Source organism: Physcomitrium patens, chromosome 15 (genome assembly GCF_059467195.1).
Source record: "Physcomitrium patens ecotype Gransden chromosome 15, ASM5946719v1, whole genome shotgun sequence".
Taxonomy (NCBI): domain Eukaryota; kingdom Viridiplantae; phylum Streptophyta; class Bryopsida; order Funariales; family Funariaceae; genus Physcomitrium; species Physcomitrium patens.
In genome coordinates this window covers 9,719,583-9,733,199 of record NC_143424.1, presented here as the reverse complement: position 1 = coordinate 9,733,199, position 13,617 = coordinate 9,719,583, and the positions used below count along the sequence as shown (strand labels likewise).

General features: G+C 38.2%; 1 protein-coding gene and 1 long non-coding RNA gene across 2 annotated transcripts; one reads left to right on the top strand and one right to left on the bottom strand.

Moving 5' to 3' along the window:
- The first annotated feature begins 130 nt into the window (after positions 1-130).
- On the top strand, positions 131-2,899 carry LOC112292520 (uncharacterized). Its single transcript, XM_024541089.3, has 8 exons — positions 131-457; positions 544-608; positions 859-894; positions 1,008-1,145; positions 1,488-1,574; positions 1,698-1,745; positions 2,003-2,079; positions 2,242-2,899. Exons 1-8 carry the CDS (start codon positions 277-279, stop codon positions 2,390-2,392), a joined length of 783 nt encoding a protein of 260 aa, XP_024396857.1. The 5' UTR covers positions 131-276; the 3' UTR covers positions 2,393-2,899.
- A 493-nt stretch (positions 2,900-3,392) lies between these two features.
- LOC149987739 (uncharacterized) lies at positions 3,393-4,368 on the bottom strand. Its single transcript, XR_016506677.1, has 3 exons — positions 4,285-4,368; positions 3,912-4,156; positions 3,393-3,625 (listed from the first exon to the last, which is right to left on the bottom strand). It is a non-coding gene; the product is annotated as an uncharacterized LOC149987739 (long non-coding RNA).
- Positions 4,369-13,617: the final 9,249 nt, after the last annotated feature.

The window sequence follows — 13,617 nt, the reverse complement described above, 5'->3', positions numbered from 1 at the left end:
TCTTCATTCGTCTATTCACACTGAAAAAGCATTCATCGGTGGGGTAAAGGAGATTCCTAAGGAGCCTTATAGATGCCTCTGAGATACCCACGAAGTCTCGCTGCTTGGTTCGCAGCCCAGCTCTCTTCACTCCATGGTTAAGCAAGTGCCACAGAGATTACAAGAGACAGATTTATCTGCAAGAGAAACAAAGAACGTGAGTGTAAGCGGTAGTCAGATCCATCAGCAAAGTTTGGATTGTGTGTTAGTGGGCAGATCGTGATAGTGAAGGTCGGAATGACAACTCCTTGTGACCCCACTCAAGCCCCAGCAGCTGATTCTGTTCAAAAGATTCAGGAAGAGTTGGCGGGCATTACTCTAGATCCGCCGTCCAATGGCGCCGTCTCACACAAGTGCGAAACTGCGAATGAGCCAATGCCCACCAACGTGAATTACACCGATGGTGCTTCAATTTTAGGTATACTGCACAGTTGCAGTCTTCGGGGCAATTTCAATTGTGTGCGCATGTCGGATGTTCTCATACTGGAATTCTTGTTTTCGCAGAGAATTCTGTGAAGATGATGTTGTTTGGTGGAGCTATCTCCTGCAGCTTTCCTCCCAGATATGGAGTAAGGCCTCTACTCTTTTCTTTTGGACTCCCCACTCTTGCTTCACAAATCTTTTATTGGTTTTGCCCGCCTGTGTGTAATTGGAGCTTGGGTTTTGAACACATGGGTGCACCCTGGAATTTATTATTTGTTCATTTCATGAACATGGCAAGTTCATGTCTGTGGCATTGGAAATCTTGGCCCTGTTTCTGTCTCAGTAGGACTCAAATGTCACGGATAGTACCTGATGATCACTTGTAATTTCTCACAGGATATCAGCGACTTTCGGGATGTACCTAATAATCAGGTGAGATTGCTCTCCATTGTATTTCATCGTTTTAGCGACTTATCGTATCCGCTGTTGTCTCTGTTGAGTTTGGTTTTTCTGGGTCCTCATAGACAGGTTTTTGGAAATCACAGGAAGCTTTTGTGGATCCTAACCGGGATGAGAGCTTTATTATCGAGCTTTTGGAGCTCAAGGAGAATGTCGCTGATGCAGGCAGTGCTCGCTGGTTCTTGGAAGACCTTGCCGTGGAGCAAGCATTTGAGAACACCTTGGTACGCCCCTCGTTTCTCAATAACATCGCTACAGGACTAATATCACGTTTGATGTTTATCTTTGATGCATGCTTTCACGGTTTTGATAGGATTTATGAGAATATTAGGGTTGCACGCTTATTCGCATAGTAGAGGAAGTCTGGATAAAGTTGTACCAAATGGTTCTAAAGCCAACAGAGCAATAGAACTTTGTCTACCACTTACAGTTCTCTACACTTTTTATCTACTATCGTTTATTGAGTATTTCTTAGGGTAGTTAAAGCGATTGTAAGAGGTCCTTGCATCAAAAGTCTGTAGCTGCTTTCTCGTTATAAATGGTTGTTGTGAAGGGGTTGGAAACAGATTGTGGAAGATGAGAGTAGGATACCTGCAGCGAACATTCCCAACCTGGAGGCAAATACCACGGTCAATGCTGTAATCGGTACCATGGTATGCCGCTCTGGTCAAGTCTTTCATCTCGTGTCACAACTCAATTTGGGTGACTTGTGTGTTGTGGACTTAAAAGTCTAGAAGAACGGGTACTTTCCTGATCGTCCTTTATTTCACATGCAGGAGATTGCAAAAGGTCGCCAAGGTGTTGAGGCGTCCAACAATGTGCGGGTACGTTTCAGTCATAAGTTCCCATCAGGCTCTAACTGCACCTTGTTGAGAGTCTCTAGAAGGGTGGACGATTGAGGGTTTAGATGTTATATTTTCCATCACAATGGCTGGACTCTAGATCATAGCTACTAAGTCATTTAGCTTTCGAACGGAGTTTTTCAAATGCTTCTGATGTTAACTTGTGATTATGTTTTAGGTCTTAGGATGATGCGTATCTCTAGTAGACTGATGAATTTGGTATCATCTCATCTATGTAGGTGTACTTAGCAAACATCCGATTGCGCGTTGTGGAAACAGACATTCTTATAACTGTTTATGAGCCTCTAAATATCAGGTAATGTAGTCAGGGAATTCTTATGTATCTGGAATGGATGTGAAAGCCTTCTTTCAAGTCGTATTACAGATTCGTTTGCCTATTGATTCTGGTATCGTGATGGACGTCATACTTGTTCAGCCAGACATGGATAGATGCTGATTTGACATTATACTTGTTCAGTGAGCATAGTGAAAGTGCTGCAGCAGTGGGAGCAGGTGCGACATTGCCAGCTGCCCAGGCAGGACTGTTGCCGGCTGCTGATGTGTTCAAGCAAGTTCTTTCTACCTTCAGGATTCACGACTGGTCTCTTTTTGGATATGTGGATGAGTAAGGCACAAAGAATTGATGTTTTCCTCTACGAAATCGGTGCCGCCCGAGGGTTTTTAGTTCTTGTGCGGCTGTTAGCTCCTACAAAACCAGTTGGCCAGAAGGAATAGTGCATCTTGCAAGCACCGCTATATTCTATGCGATAGAACCCTACTTATGTATGATGTACATGTCCTCACTCGGCGTCTTCCCATAGTACCAGTTGGTAGTTTTTTTTTTTTTTTTTTTTTTTTTTTTTTGCGCTGTAGCTCAAGAGCTTCTTCATTACAAGATGACAGTGGAGTGCGATTATTTTGGCACGCATCAAAGCCTGTCAACGGTGCGTTTAATGAGATGCTCAGATTGAATTTAGCGGAAATACTGAGTTTCTACAACCATCAATTTACGTGGTCGATGCACTCTGCCAGGATTGTGGTCGATGTGACCTAATTTCCGTCATTAGTAACCGCACACTTCTGAAATGTACAGACTGCTGTCTAAATTATGACCAAAATATTTGTTCCAAAGAAAATCTGGTTGAATCTGTTCTTCACTCGCTGATAATGAAATTTCTGGATTACATGCTGTCAGCATTATTTTCCCTGTACAGTTTTGCACTGCATGCTACGTCATGAGTTTATTTGAGACTTTGAATGAGAGGATAATGCATTTGAAATGGAAATAACGATGCGAAAAAAGTAGTGAAACTGAAATTCTCAATCTGAGTTTACAAACAGAATCATTTTATCTTGGCCGACGTGTCCATTACATTGCAAAGTAACAGGGGAGTGGAACTGAACGATGCCGCAAATAATTTAGATCGACTAATTTCCCTCTGCTCACTCCTGATATCACAATTAATTGTCACTCCAATTCCATTTGTTTGGGTGAGGAGAACCAAACAATGGAATGCGTGGAACCCACTACATGACTCGTGCATGAAGATGTGCTGCACTGTCACACGAGGATAGTGATCAACTTACCGAACCTCTTTTCCAGAGGTAACTTTCCCTCCGGCCTTTACCCTGGCTCCCTCTTCGGAGTCCCAACTTTACAATTGTGAAACGGCATTCTGAACTGGGTCATGGATACCTAGCTGCCAGTTCCACATGTTGTTGTGGATCGTAAAAAATATCTAAATGCGCAATTCGACATGTTTCCAATTTTAACTCCATGAAGCAATACAATGTCAACAATGACCACAGAATCAGAAGATATCCAGCCCAGCATATTCTTAGTTGCGAAACCAAGAAATCCCCTGCAAAAGTTGAAACACTGACTCGATCAAATCCTGCAAACTCTATCTCGCTAAGGAAGTTTGGTGGCTCGTGATGAAAAACATTAAAAAAAAAAAAACAAAAACAAAAACAAAAACAAAAACACAAAAACACAAAAACACAAAAACACAAAAAAAAAAAAAAAAAAAAAAAAAAAAAATGCGCCAAGACAGGAAAGGATCTAATAAAAGAACACGTAAGCTCATGAAACTGCGTGCAAGGGCTCATCGTTGCAGGGAGAGGTCTGAAATTCATCGGCGGCCTTACTTTCATGAAGTCACAGAAGCAAATCAGGATTGCAACGTCCAAGAACGAATAACTATTACACCGAGGGTGTAGCGTTGCCGGCAGGGCTCCCAGATCCATACAATGTACAGACTTCCAACACAACAACTCTAAGGCAAATGGGTTTGTAGCTGGCCCAAGGCTTCGAAGTTTCGGTGCTGCTAAGGTTCTTGAAGTGCAACTGAAGACTTCCTCCCGTCGTGTCGTAGAATTGAAGAATTCCATACCTGGCTACGCACACAACAACAAAAAACTAGCCGTGAAGCCTGCTTCTCTAATTCTTCCCAAACCATCCAGGATTTCCTTCCAGTGAGTTACATTCCCACGAAACGGATGCGAAGGCGTTGCAAAATACCTCTCTACGAACATCGATCAGTCACCGACGCTCTCGCTGCTTCACACTGCCGTGAAAAAGTCTAAGTGGCGACGTTGTCATGAGATCTGAAAGTAGGTGTGAACGCTTCCTCCACATTCTCCATCTCCGAGGTGAATGAATGCACCAGTTCAAACCACGCTTCGAATGAATGATATAACCTCCATTCATCTATTCATCAGCAGTTTGGGAGGATCTCAAAACCTTCATCCGTTTCCTGGGTTGGTGGTAACAAACCTGGGAATATTCCACTCGACTGAAGAATCTCTAATTCCGCGATGGAATTGGCATGAGATTAGCGGGCCCACATCCATTATTAGCTGCGGTAGCTTTTATGTTCCCAACTGTAAGGAACCGGAAAAGACGTGTTCGCAAAAAGTTCTCTGCCATCTCTTGCATGAAAAAGAAAAAGGACAAATTAATAAAGGAAAAGTAAGAAAATGTCAACATGCTATGCTTTGTCACAAGCTGCCCTAAAGGGAGCAGTCAGTGGGGAACAGTGCCCGATGCCTCGATCCCAGTGCCCTTCATGCTGGGGGAGCGGCGAAGTAACATCTCAGCCTTCCGTTTGTTGATCGGTCGAGATTACTTTGTCGTCAGCGTTCCTCCCAGCCCTAAAAATATTTCCTTGAACAACATGCTCAAACGCTAATTTTGATGCACCATTTTCGAGTCCCAAACGTATTAGGGTTTTAAAATTTTGAAGATTTTTTTATATATTTTTTTTTTCAAATAAGAATATTGCATGTACCTTAGTTTTAAATTAAAGATTTGAAGCATCATAGTCAGTACTGTGATTTTGAATATGAATGAATTTCACGAATAGCAAAAAGATTTCACAAAACATCAAATTTAGCACTTAATGTGTAACATTCCAAACACACAAAATGATGATTCTTGGTGAACAATTCAATTTCACCATGTGAACAATGCAATTTTTAAAAAATAATCTTTTGCAAAAAAGTGAAATAAATAAGTATATATCTATCTATATAACAAATCAACCAACCTATGTTTAGCTGGAGAGTTAAAATAATCCCACAAGCAGAAGGGTGGTATAACCTAGTCACAAATTTAACCTAGTTATTGTCATGTTATCTAGTTACTACAATGGGACAGGCTGAGCTAGCAGTGGCAACAATGATGCTAATGAACCCAACTCATACCTAATGCACATGGCACCATTTTTTGTAATTTTTTTTAAACCAAAATAAGGGGCACTAATTTTTTGGTAGCCAAAAACGTACTTGATATTGGCAATGCTAATAAATTAACCACTAGTATGGATATAAAAAATTATAATTTATTGTTTAACATGAAGTAAATTTTCTTAAAATAATTGTGTGTGATTGTATATATATATATATATATATATATACACATAATTCTTTTTATGTGTATTAGTGTATGTGTGTGAATAGAAATTCAAATAACCATTAAACTCTAAAAGAGATTTGTGTCTGAAGTTTGAATCTCAAAATCAAAATATATAACTTTATTTTTATTTTAAGAAACTTAATATTTACAAATATTTTTGGAAACCTTAAATTTATTTTATTGTTTAGATAGTTAGCAATTTGGCACTATTGATAGTTTTATATATATTTTAAATATTGAGACACCTTCAATTTAAAAGCTCAAAAAGCATTAAAATATGTATAATTTTCTAAATTTTGCAATAGATTATCATTGTCTATGTCTTTAATGTGAAATATGTTTGTTGATGCAAATCGAGAAATCAAATGCTTTATAAATATTTAAATATGATGTGTTTACTAAAAACAAGATATTATATTTTTGTATTTAATACTTGAAACTTCTAGAAGTAACTATTCTATTATTTAATATGATACATAGTAATTTAAAACTGTGCAATATGAAGAAGATTACTAGAAAAGCATTTTTGTGTGACTATATATACTTAAAATCGAGTTCCAAACTTATGATTATTTCAATACCTTCACTTTCTGATATTTTAATTTTCTTTTTGTTATCCAAAAAAGACACACATAATTTTGAAATGAATAAACAAAATCCTGAACATATCTTTTATGAAAATGTTCATCCATCCCTTTGTATATGATGTTATGTTTTTAGGGAATTTTGGTTTATCTTAATACGACTTAACATCAAAGATATGTGTGTCTGTGCATGTGTAAATATATATATATATATATATATATACACACACACACACATACACTGATTTGTATGCATCCATAGCTATACACACATACACAAATTCCTCTGCAATGGATTTTTTAAATTTTTATGTGAATAATCTGAAAGAGAAATCTTTCTTAAACTTCTTGTAGACGTCACTTTTTGTATCTTATTTAAAGTTTTCGTGTTGATTTTTTTTGTGTTTTAGAAAGCACTGTTACATAAAAATAACACGGAATTCCATTTATAAAAGAAAGAAGAAAGTGGAAAGAGTTTTTTTTTACTCAGAATAACCTTCTCATATCAACTTTTTTTTATTTGAATGTGGTGCATAAGATCCCATCTCCAATTGAAAATTTTGAATGAAATTCACTAAAATTTCATGAGTCAAAAAAAGTTTAAATTTTTTGCAAGTGAATAGTTAACAATAGACCTTCATGCCAAGTGCCATTTCCATGTTACAGAAGGTGAGCTATTCACTTGATCAATTCACTAAACAAGAGATTGAAAAAATCAAAATATAACGCTAATTCCATATATTTAAGCTTGACATCATTCTCAAAGCCTGCCCTCTCCTTTTTCTTTCTTTATTTGATTTCCTTTCTCTTGTATTCTCCTTTATGTTTTATCATCTTTCTTTCTTTATACTTCTTCATTCCCACTTTTTTCTTTTCCCCCCTTTTTCTCTTTCCTGTAGGCCATGAGGGCAAGCTCGCTTTGCAACTTACAGCTGAAGTCTGTCTATAAGGGCCAACAATGACATTCAGCCCCAACCAATATTCAGATAGTGTGGTCATATTAATTCCACACAGAAAAGGGCACTGTTGAATTTTATTTTATTTTATTTTCTCATTCTGCATCATACACTCAATGTTTCTGCAATGTAACACAACAAGTTCCAGTCAACTTTCTATGTGGGCACATTCTTACAGTTCTTTACCATGATATTGTACATATGTGAATAAAAATAGATCATTCAGGGGGAGGGGTTGTAGGGTTTGGAGCATGGAGTTTTATTTATTTTTTATTTACTTTTATTATTATTGTTATCATGACAAGAAGAAGCCAATTGGAGATGTGGTGTGGATTCGTCTTGTGCTGTCCACGTAAATAAATATCAAGGAGGGCGGTGGTGGTGATACTTTAAGTGTTTTGCTTTCCATCATTCTAATGAAGTGGTGGATGGTTTCATAAACCAAGGGACACAAAATCTATCCACAAGTGATGGGTTTTTGAAATTTCTGATTTTCAGAAGTGGAAAAAAAAAAAAAAAAAAGGGCATGAAAAAGCAAGAAAGTGGGTTTTTTTGTGACACTCCCGGTCAATTTACAAAATTTGACATAAACGTAATATCCTTGTATTTATATGTGGTATAAGAGAGAAAGAGAGAGAGAATATTATATATATATATATATATATATATAATCCATTGCCATGTATTCAAGGGAATTGAAGCAAAGAGGTTTCTAATATTGCAAGCTTGCAATATTAATGGCTACAATCACATGACTCACTTGCAACAAAGACTAAAGAAAAACTATCCTCAAATTCAAACTTAAGGAGGATAAATGCCCATAGTAGATGTTCATCTAAATAATATGTATATATATATATATATATATATATATATTTGGATAGGTCCAAATTGTTTGGCATGATTATAATACTAGTCAAAGAATGATTGTTTCATTGGTAGCCCAAGTCAAGATCAAAATGGCCAAAACAAAGGATGAGTGACAATCTCTCTTCCAAACCTTGGATTAAAACATGGTACTTCATTTAAGGAATAGCTCTTATATATCTTACACAACATCAATTGCTTAACACCATGTCAAAGATTTTGAAACAAATATATGAAAAAATGATTTTTCTTATATTTCATGACTCCCAAATCTTCCATCCCATCTCAAGGGATAACATACAAAGACTAAATCATTTGCCTAAATGCCTTCTTGTAAATGATAATTCATAAGTAATATTTATCTATATGGTATAAGCCTAAAAGAGTGTTTTGTCAATGTATTGCAAGAAGTAGATTATACTTCTATTATATTAACAATTAGTTGGCCACTCTATCTCTTCTTCATTTTATTTCAAACAAATTATTCAACAAAAGAAGACTCTTTTTTATTCATTTTTTCAATCTTCCATCTTCCCATTCATGTTTTGATGTGATAGTAGAGATGCCATGTCTCTACAAGGACCAACACTCATGTTTGTTTTTTTTTGTTTTGTTTTGTTTTTTTTTTTTTTGTTTTTTTTTATCTCTTTTAAAATTTATTTTGTTATGTCACACCACACTTGTCTAACACATTGTTCTTGTTTCTCACATTTGTTTGTTTACTTTTTTATTTTAAATATGATTCTATTGAACATTAGGTTTTATTTGTAAAAACAATCATGTACAAAATGATTACATCAAACATTAAAATTATTTTGTTATGTCACACCACAGATGTCTTCCACATTGTTCTTGTTTTTCACACATGCTCTTGTTTTTTTCCTTTTTGAATATGAGTCCAATGAACATTTGGTGTTCTTTGTAAAAAAATCGTGTACAAATTGATTGATTTAAATATAAAGGATTAGGCTTTATATTATTATACTTATTTGATCAATCAAAAGAACTAAAAACAAATGAAGCCAAGTATGATACTTTGCTTCCTAATGAAATATAATTAAAATCTAAAGATGGTTCTATATTACATTTCTACTTCTTCTCCTTTCTTTTTCTTCTTCTTCTTCTTATTTATTTATTTATTTATTTATTTTTGGTCATTGCATTGGTAGATAATGAATGCATAACCCTAATAATAAGGCCATTATGTGGCTTACATAATAAATAACAAATCCTAATCCTCCAAGTATTATTTTGGTGTGTCCTAGATGATTTTTTGAAAAATCCAAATCAGCTCTTAGTAAACTTTTCATTGAGTTTAAACTACATTTACATTTCGATGGACAATTCTTACTGGAAAACTGGAGCTAAAGAACACATACTCAGATTAGAAATTATTCGGAGATCGTTATTTTATTTTCGGAACTAACTGTGAAAATTCCTCGAGAATATTCCTTTACGTTTATGGAACCGCTTGTAATGTATGGTCCGAGGCAAAGAATACGCTACATCCAAATTGAACAGTGAAAAATATCCACAAGTATTAACTCCTGAAAACAATCTTTGAGCTTCTGGGTTCACAGAAATCTCTGAGGGACTGATCCGTGGTCTGAAGCTCCTCAGATCATGTGACTTACAAAGGAACCAGGAATCGAATACTCTGTGGAATCAGTTGGCAGAAGCCTGTTTCTGGAGCACACAATCCGAAACGAAGTGGGAGCGGGTTTTGACCGTAGATGGTGGGTCTGAAGGGTTGACCAGACATGTTACCTCACTGTCGGCCGATACTTCTTTAAGCTCTTATTCTTGGAGGAAGAAGTTTTTGTCAAAGTTAGCGATGAGTACAGTCACTTTTCTGTTCATGGATTGTAATCGACCGACACGGTGGCTCCTCTGCTAACTCGAATATTTCCTGAACCTGCTATTACTCAACAAGGAAGTCCATTCAGTTTGTGCCTTTCATCACAGATGCTTTGAGAGCTCGTCGCTGCAATTGACCTCTGCTGGATTAGCGTGCAAGTATCCTGAAAACAGTGCTACAGACTGTTGTAATGTTGTGACATGGAGTTCGAACTCTATTTCAAACCGATGGTAGAAATGGAGATCAAAACTGAGGCATTGCGTCCAACTCTGCGACGGATCATGTCAGTGTGTGTAGTGCATGAGGTTTGTTTGCATCGGTACATCGCTACATCGAGTGAGATATAGACTCTAGTTTTCGCAGAAGAAGCTGAAGCTACAGGTTATTTTCGGTGTGTGTCCAACAGAATATTTGTTGTGTGGTGGTGCCAGCATGGAGGTTTGGTATTTTGTATTTACAATATCAACTGTGCGAAGTTTGTGGCAGTATTTCACTGGAATCAATGTGTGGGCGGAAGAGCTTTATGCTCAGTCTATCTGCCGAATAGTGCACCTGTCTAATGCAGCCAATTTGAAAAGAATCTAGAAGGAAAATCTTATGAGTAAGGATATGACGGGGAGATTGCAGGAAAGAAGATCCAGCGGGAGACCAACCAATGCGAACCACATCAATTTGATTTTGAATTGTTGCAGCTAGCCGGACCACTTGAAAGGGAAAGAGTTCCCTCCTGAACAGTTCCTATTCTGCTTCAAATCGAAGCTTGGATTCCACCCAACGTCAATAACATAATATATGTGTAAAAGAAGAGAAAAGGAATGCTTGTTTCGAACACTCTACTCTTATATTGATCTCAGTCGTTGACACTGAATGGTGCGATGTTCAAATGGATCTCTTGGTAGCATCAAACTCACTTGCACCACAGCTTTATTTTTCAATAGCCCTAGTTCTGGAGCTGCATGTCAATTAGCAAATCTGCTTGCCCTTTCCTTCACCCTAAGCGGAATGGGGTCCTGTCTTTTGTCAGCAAATTGAGCTCCTGTTTTTCCTTTCTTTTTGGACTGATCTCTTGTAATGATTTCCACTTTTAATATGCAAATATGCTCCCAAAAATTATAGCTATTTAAATTAAGCATGAGAGTTCACAATAATCTCTGTTGAAGACAACCAAAACGAGAAAAAAAAAAAAAAAAAAAAAAAAAAAATGTCATTCAGAAAAATAGTTGTTGACAACAATGCACAACAACATATAGTTCTTTTATAGGTGGTATCACGTGGGCATCTGTGATGTAATTCGAAAACTAGCTTGTAAAGATTACAAGCAGCTCACAGGATATGAAACCAGGACTCTCTTACAGGAAAAATAAAACGACAAACCAACGTCCGACTTGGTGTTACAAAAAAGTGGAAAACGTGCAATAGCCTTTCCATTCTGGAGGTGTTGTTCACATTGAGCAGGACGAAGCAAGTTGAAGGCAGGGATCAAAACAATGAGATGGAAACAGGTACATCTGTACTGAATAAGTGCAGACTTGTGTGGGAAAATGCCGCGTTTCTGAGCTCCCTGATAGACTGCCACGTGGGATGTGCCAAGTGGAACCACCCCACTTCAACATTGCAACTGCTTTTCTGGGTCTCACCCAGAAACGACTAGCTTGTGGACTTACCCTGAACCCAAGTCTATTTAAACGCCACACTAAATAAAGATGATAATATTAACATATAATATATTTTTTCTCATTTATCATAACTCCGAGCCGTATATAATGAAGCACCGAAGTTCAGATCTGCAGTTGAGTCCAACTCTTCGCAGTCAGTGAGTGGTTGAGTGAGGAGTTCATTCTCAGCTCTCAGACAGCCTCTTTGTTTTTCAATATCCTCTTGAAGCTTGCAAGGCCTGCAGACTCTCTCGTACTTCTGAGCGGGCCAATCTCTCACATCCCAAGTTGGGTTCACTCAATATTCGTTCCATTCCTATTCCAGGAGCTCGTGTTCTCGAACCTAGTCACGGGTACTGGTCCCGTTCATACATAGACGTTTCATGTCTTTGCGCATTCATTCGACATTCTTTGCATGTTCCATGGGGTCATAGCCCTTGAAGCAGCTCACGTGACGAAACGTGCCATTCTCTATGCAGTCTGTGTTGGTGATTCAGTGCAGAACAGCTCTGTCTCATCCGACTTTATATCCAGTTTGTATTACCGTTCTTGAATTCAAACTACAGCTTTCGAATCAGAAATCGGCAGTTGCATGAATTCTACGTACTTAATAAGTGCAGAGAAATTTTCTAGTGAGTTTTCGGTTAATTGAAGTGCAAATTCGTCGGGAGTGGAAGGCTCCTTCTCTTTGTATCTGTTTCATTTTGGAAACTATCCCCATTCGTTCTTTAACCAGGCTCCAAGATTTAAACTTCCAGCTCAAATGTAGCTTTATTGTGCTAGTGCCAGTACAAAGAGTTCGAGAGGTGCTGCTTGCCGGTGCAGGTGGTCCATCGACAGCTAAAGGACCGGAATCATGTCGTTCGACGCTCCGCGATTCCACAACTCCAAGGCAGAAGAAGTGCCAGTTCGTGAGTATCCTATAATCCTTCATTCGAGCTTGGAATAGTTGACACATGTTTAAAAAATCTCATGCACGTGCCTTCTCAGTACGTGTTCACCTCACCGTCTTGTAGTTTACGAGTTTGAGTTCGATTTACTATAAGCCTTGTCAACTTTGGACCTCCTCTGCGTCACTGGTGTATGTTTCTTGCACTAGAAACTCCCACCAGTGGAGACCAGTGAAGAGCTTCAGAAATGTTTTGGGTTCGACGAAAAGCACATTGAGCCTAATGTTGAGTGCACATGTGTCATCGTTGTGTTGCAGAACTGGCTTCTGCAAATACGCTTGAAATGGCCATGTCAAAGTGGACACAGGAGACCCTCGCAAGCAACCAGGTAGAATTCTGATGCAGTCTCACAGTCTCAAAGCAGTTGCTTCGAATTGTAACTCCTGTTTCTCCATACCGTATCAGAAACTCACGCAGGAAAAATATTTATGTTATTTTAAGATGAGATTGATCGTGGGTTGCAGCTTCTTATGGGGAACAAAGTCTCGCTCTCATCCCACTACGGGAATTGTGTGAGTGCTCCTAAAAGGCTCATTCCTCCCGCTGCACCTGCCATCCAGGAGAGACAGGTGGAGAATCTTGTGGCTAACTTCCTTGGCTCCCTTGAGCGTCCACTACCCGAAAAACGGTACCACTAGTTTATTTCCTTTTGTATATTTTATTCTTCGGTGTCCTTCAAGTTCATGATTGATAATTTACCCAGTTTGTAAAGTATATTAATTGCAGGCCGCGATACCATGTTGTGCATCTTGCTACCGAAGTTGCGCCTGTGGCAAAGGTGAGACAACAGGATTCATTCAGAACCAAGCGTTACGTGAAAATGCAGTTGTAGTCTCTTATGAAAATTTGACGAATATATCAGACAATGAAATTTGTGAGGGGTCGTACTCGACACACGTTGTTCAGATTTCAGACTCAATTTGTCGCTGCACAAACGTAACTATCTCATGAGGGTGTGTTCGGACAAGTCAGGTGGGAGGTTTGGGAGACGTCGTGACCGGAATATGCCGTGCGCTTCAGAGCAAGGGCCACCGCGTGGAGATCATCATCCCAAAGTACAAGACTCTA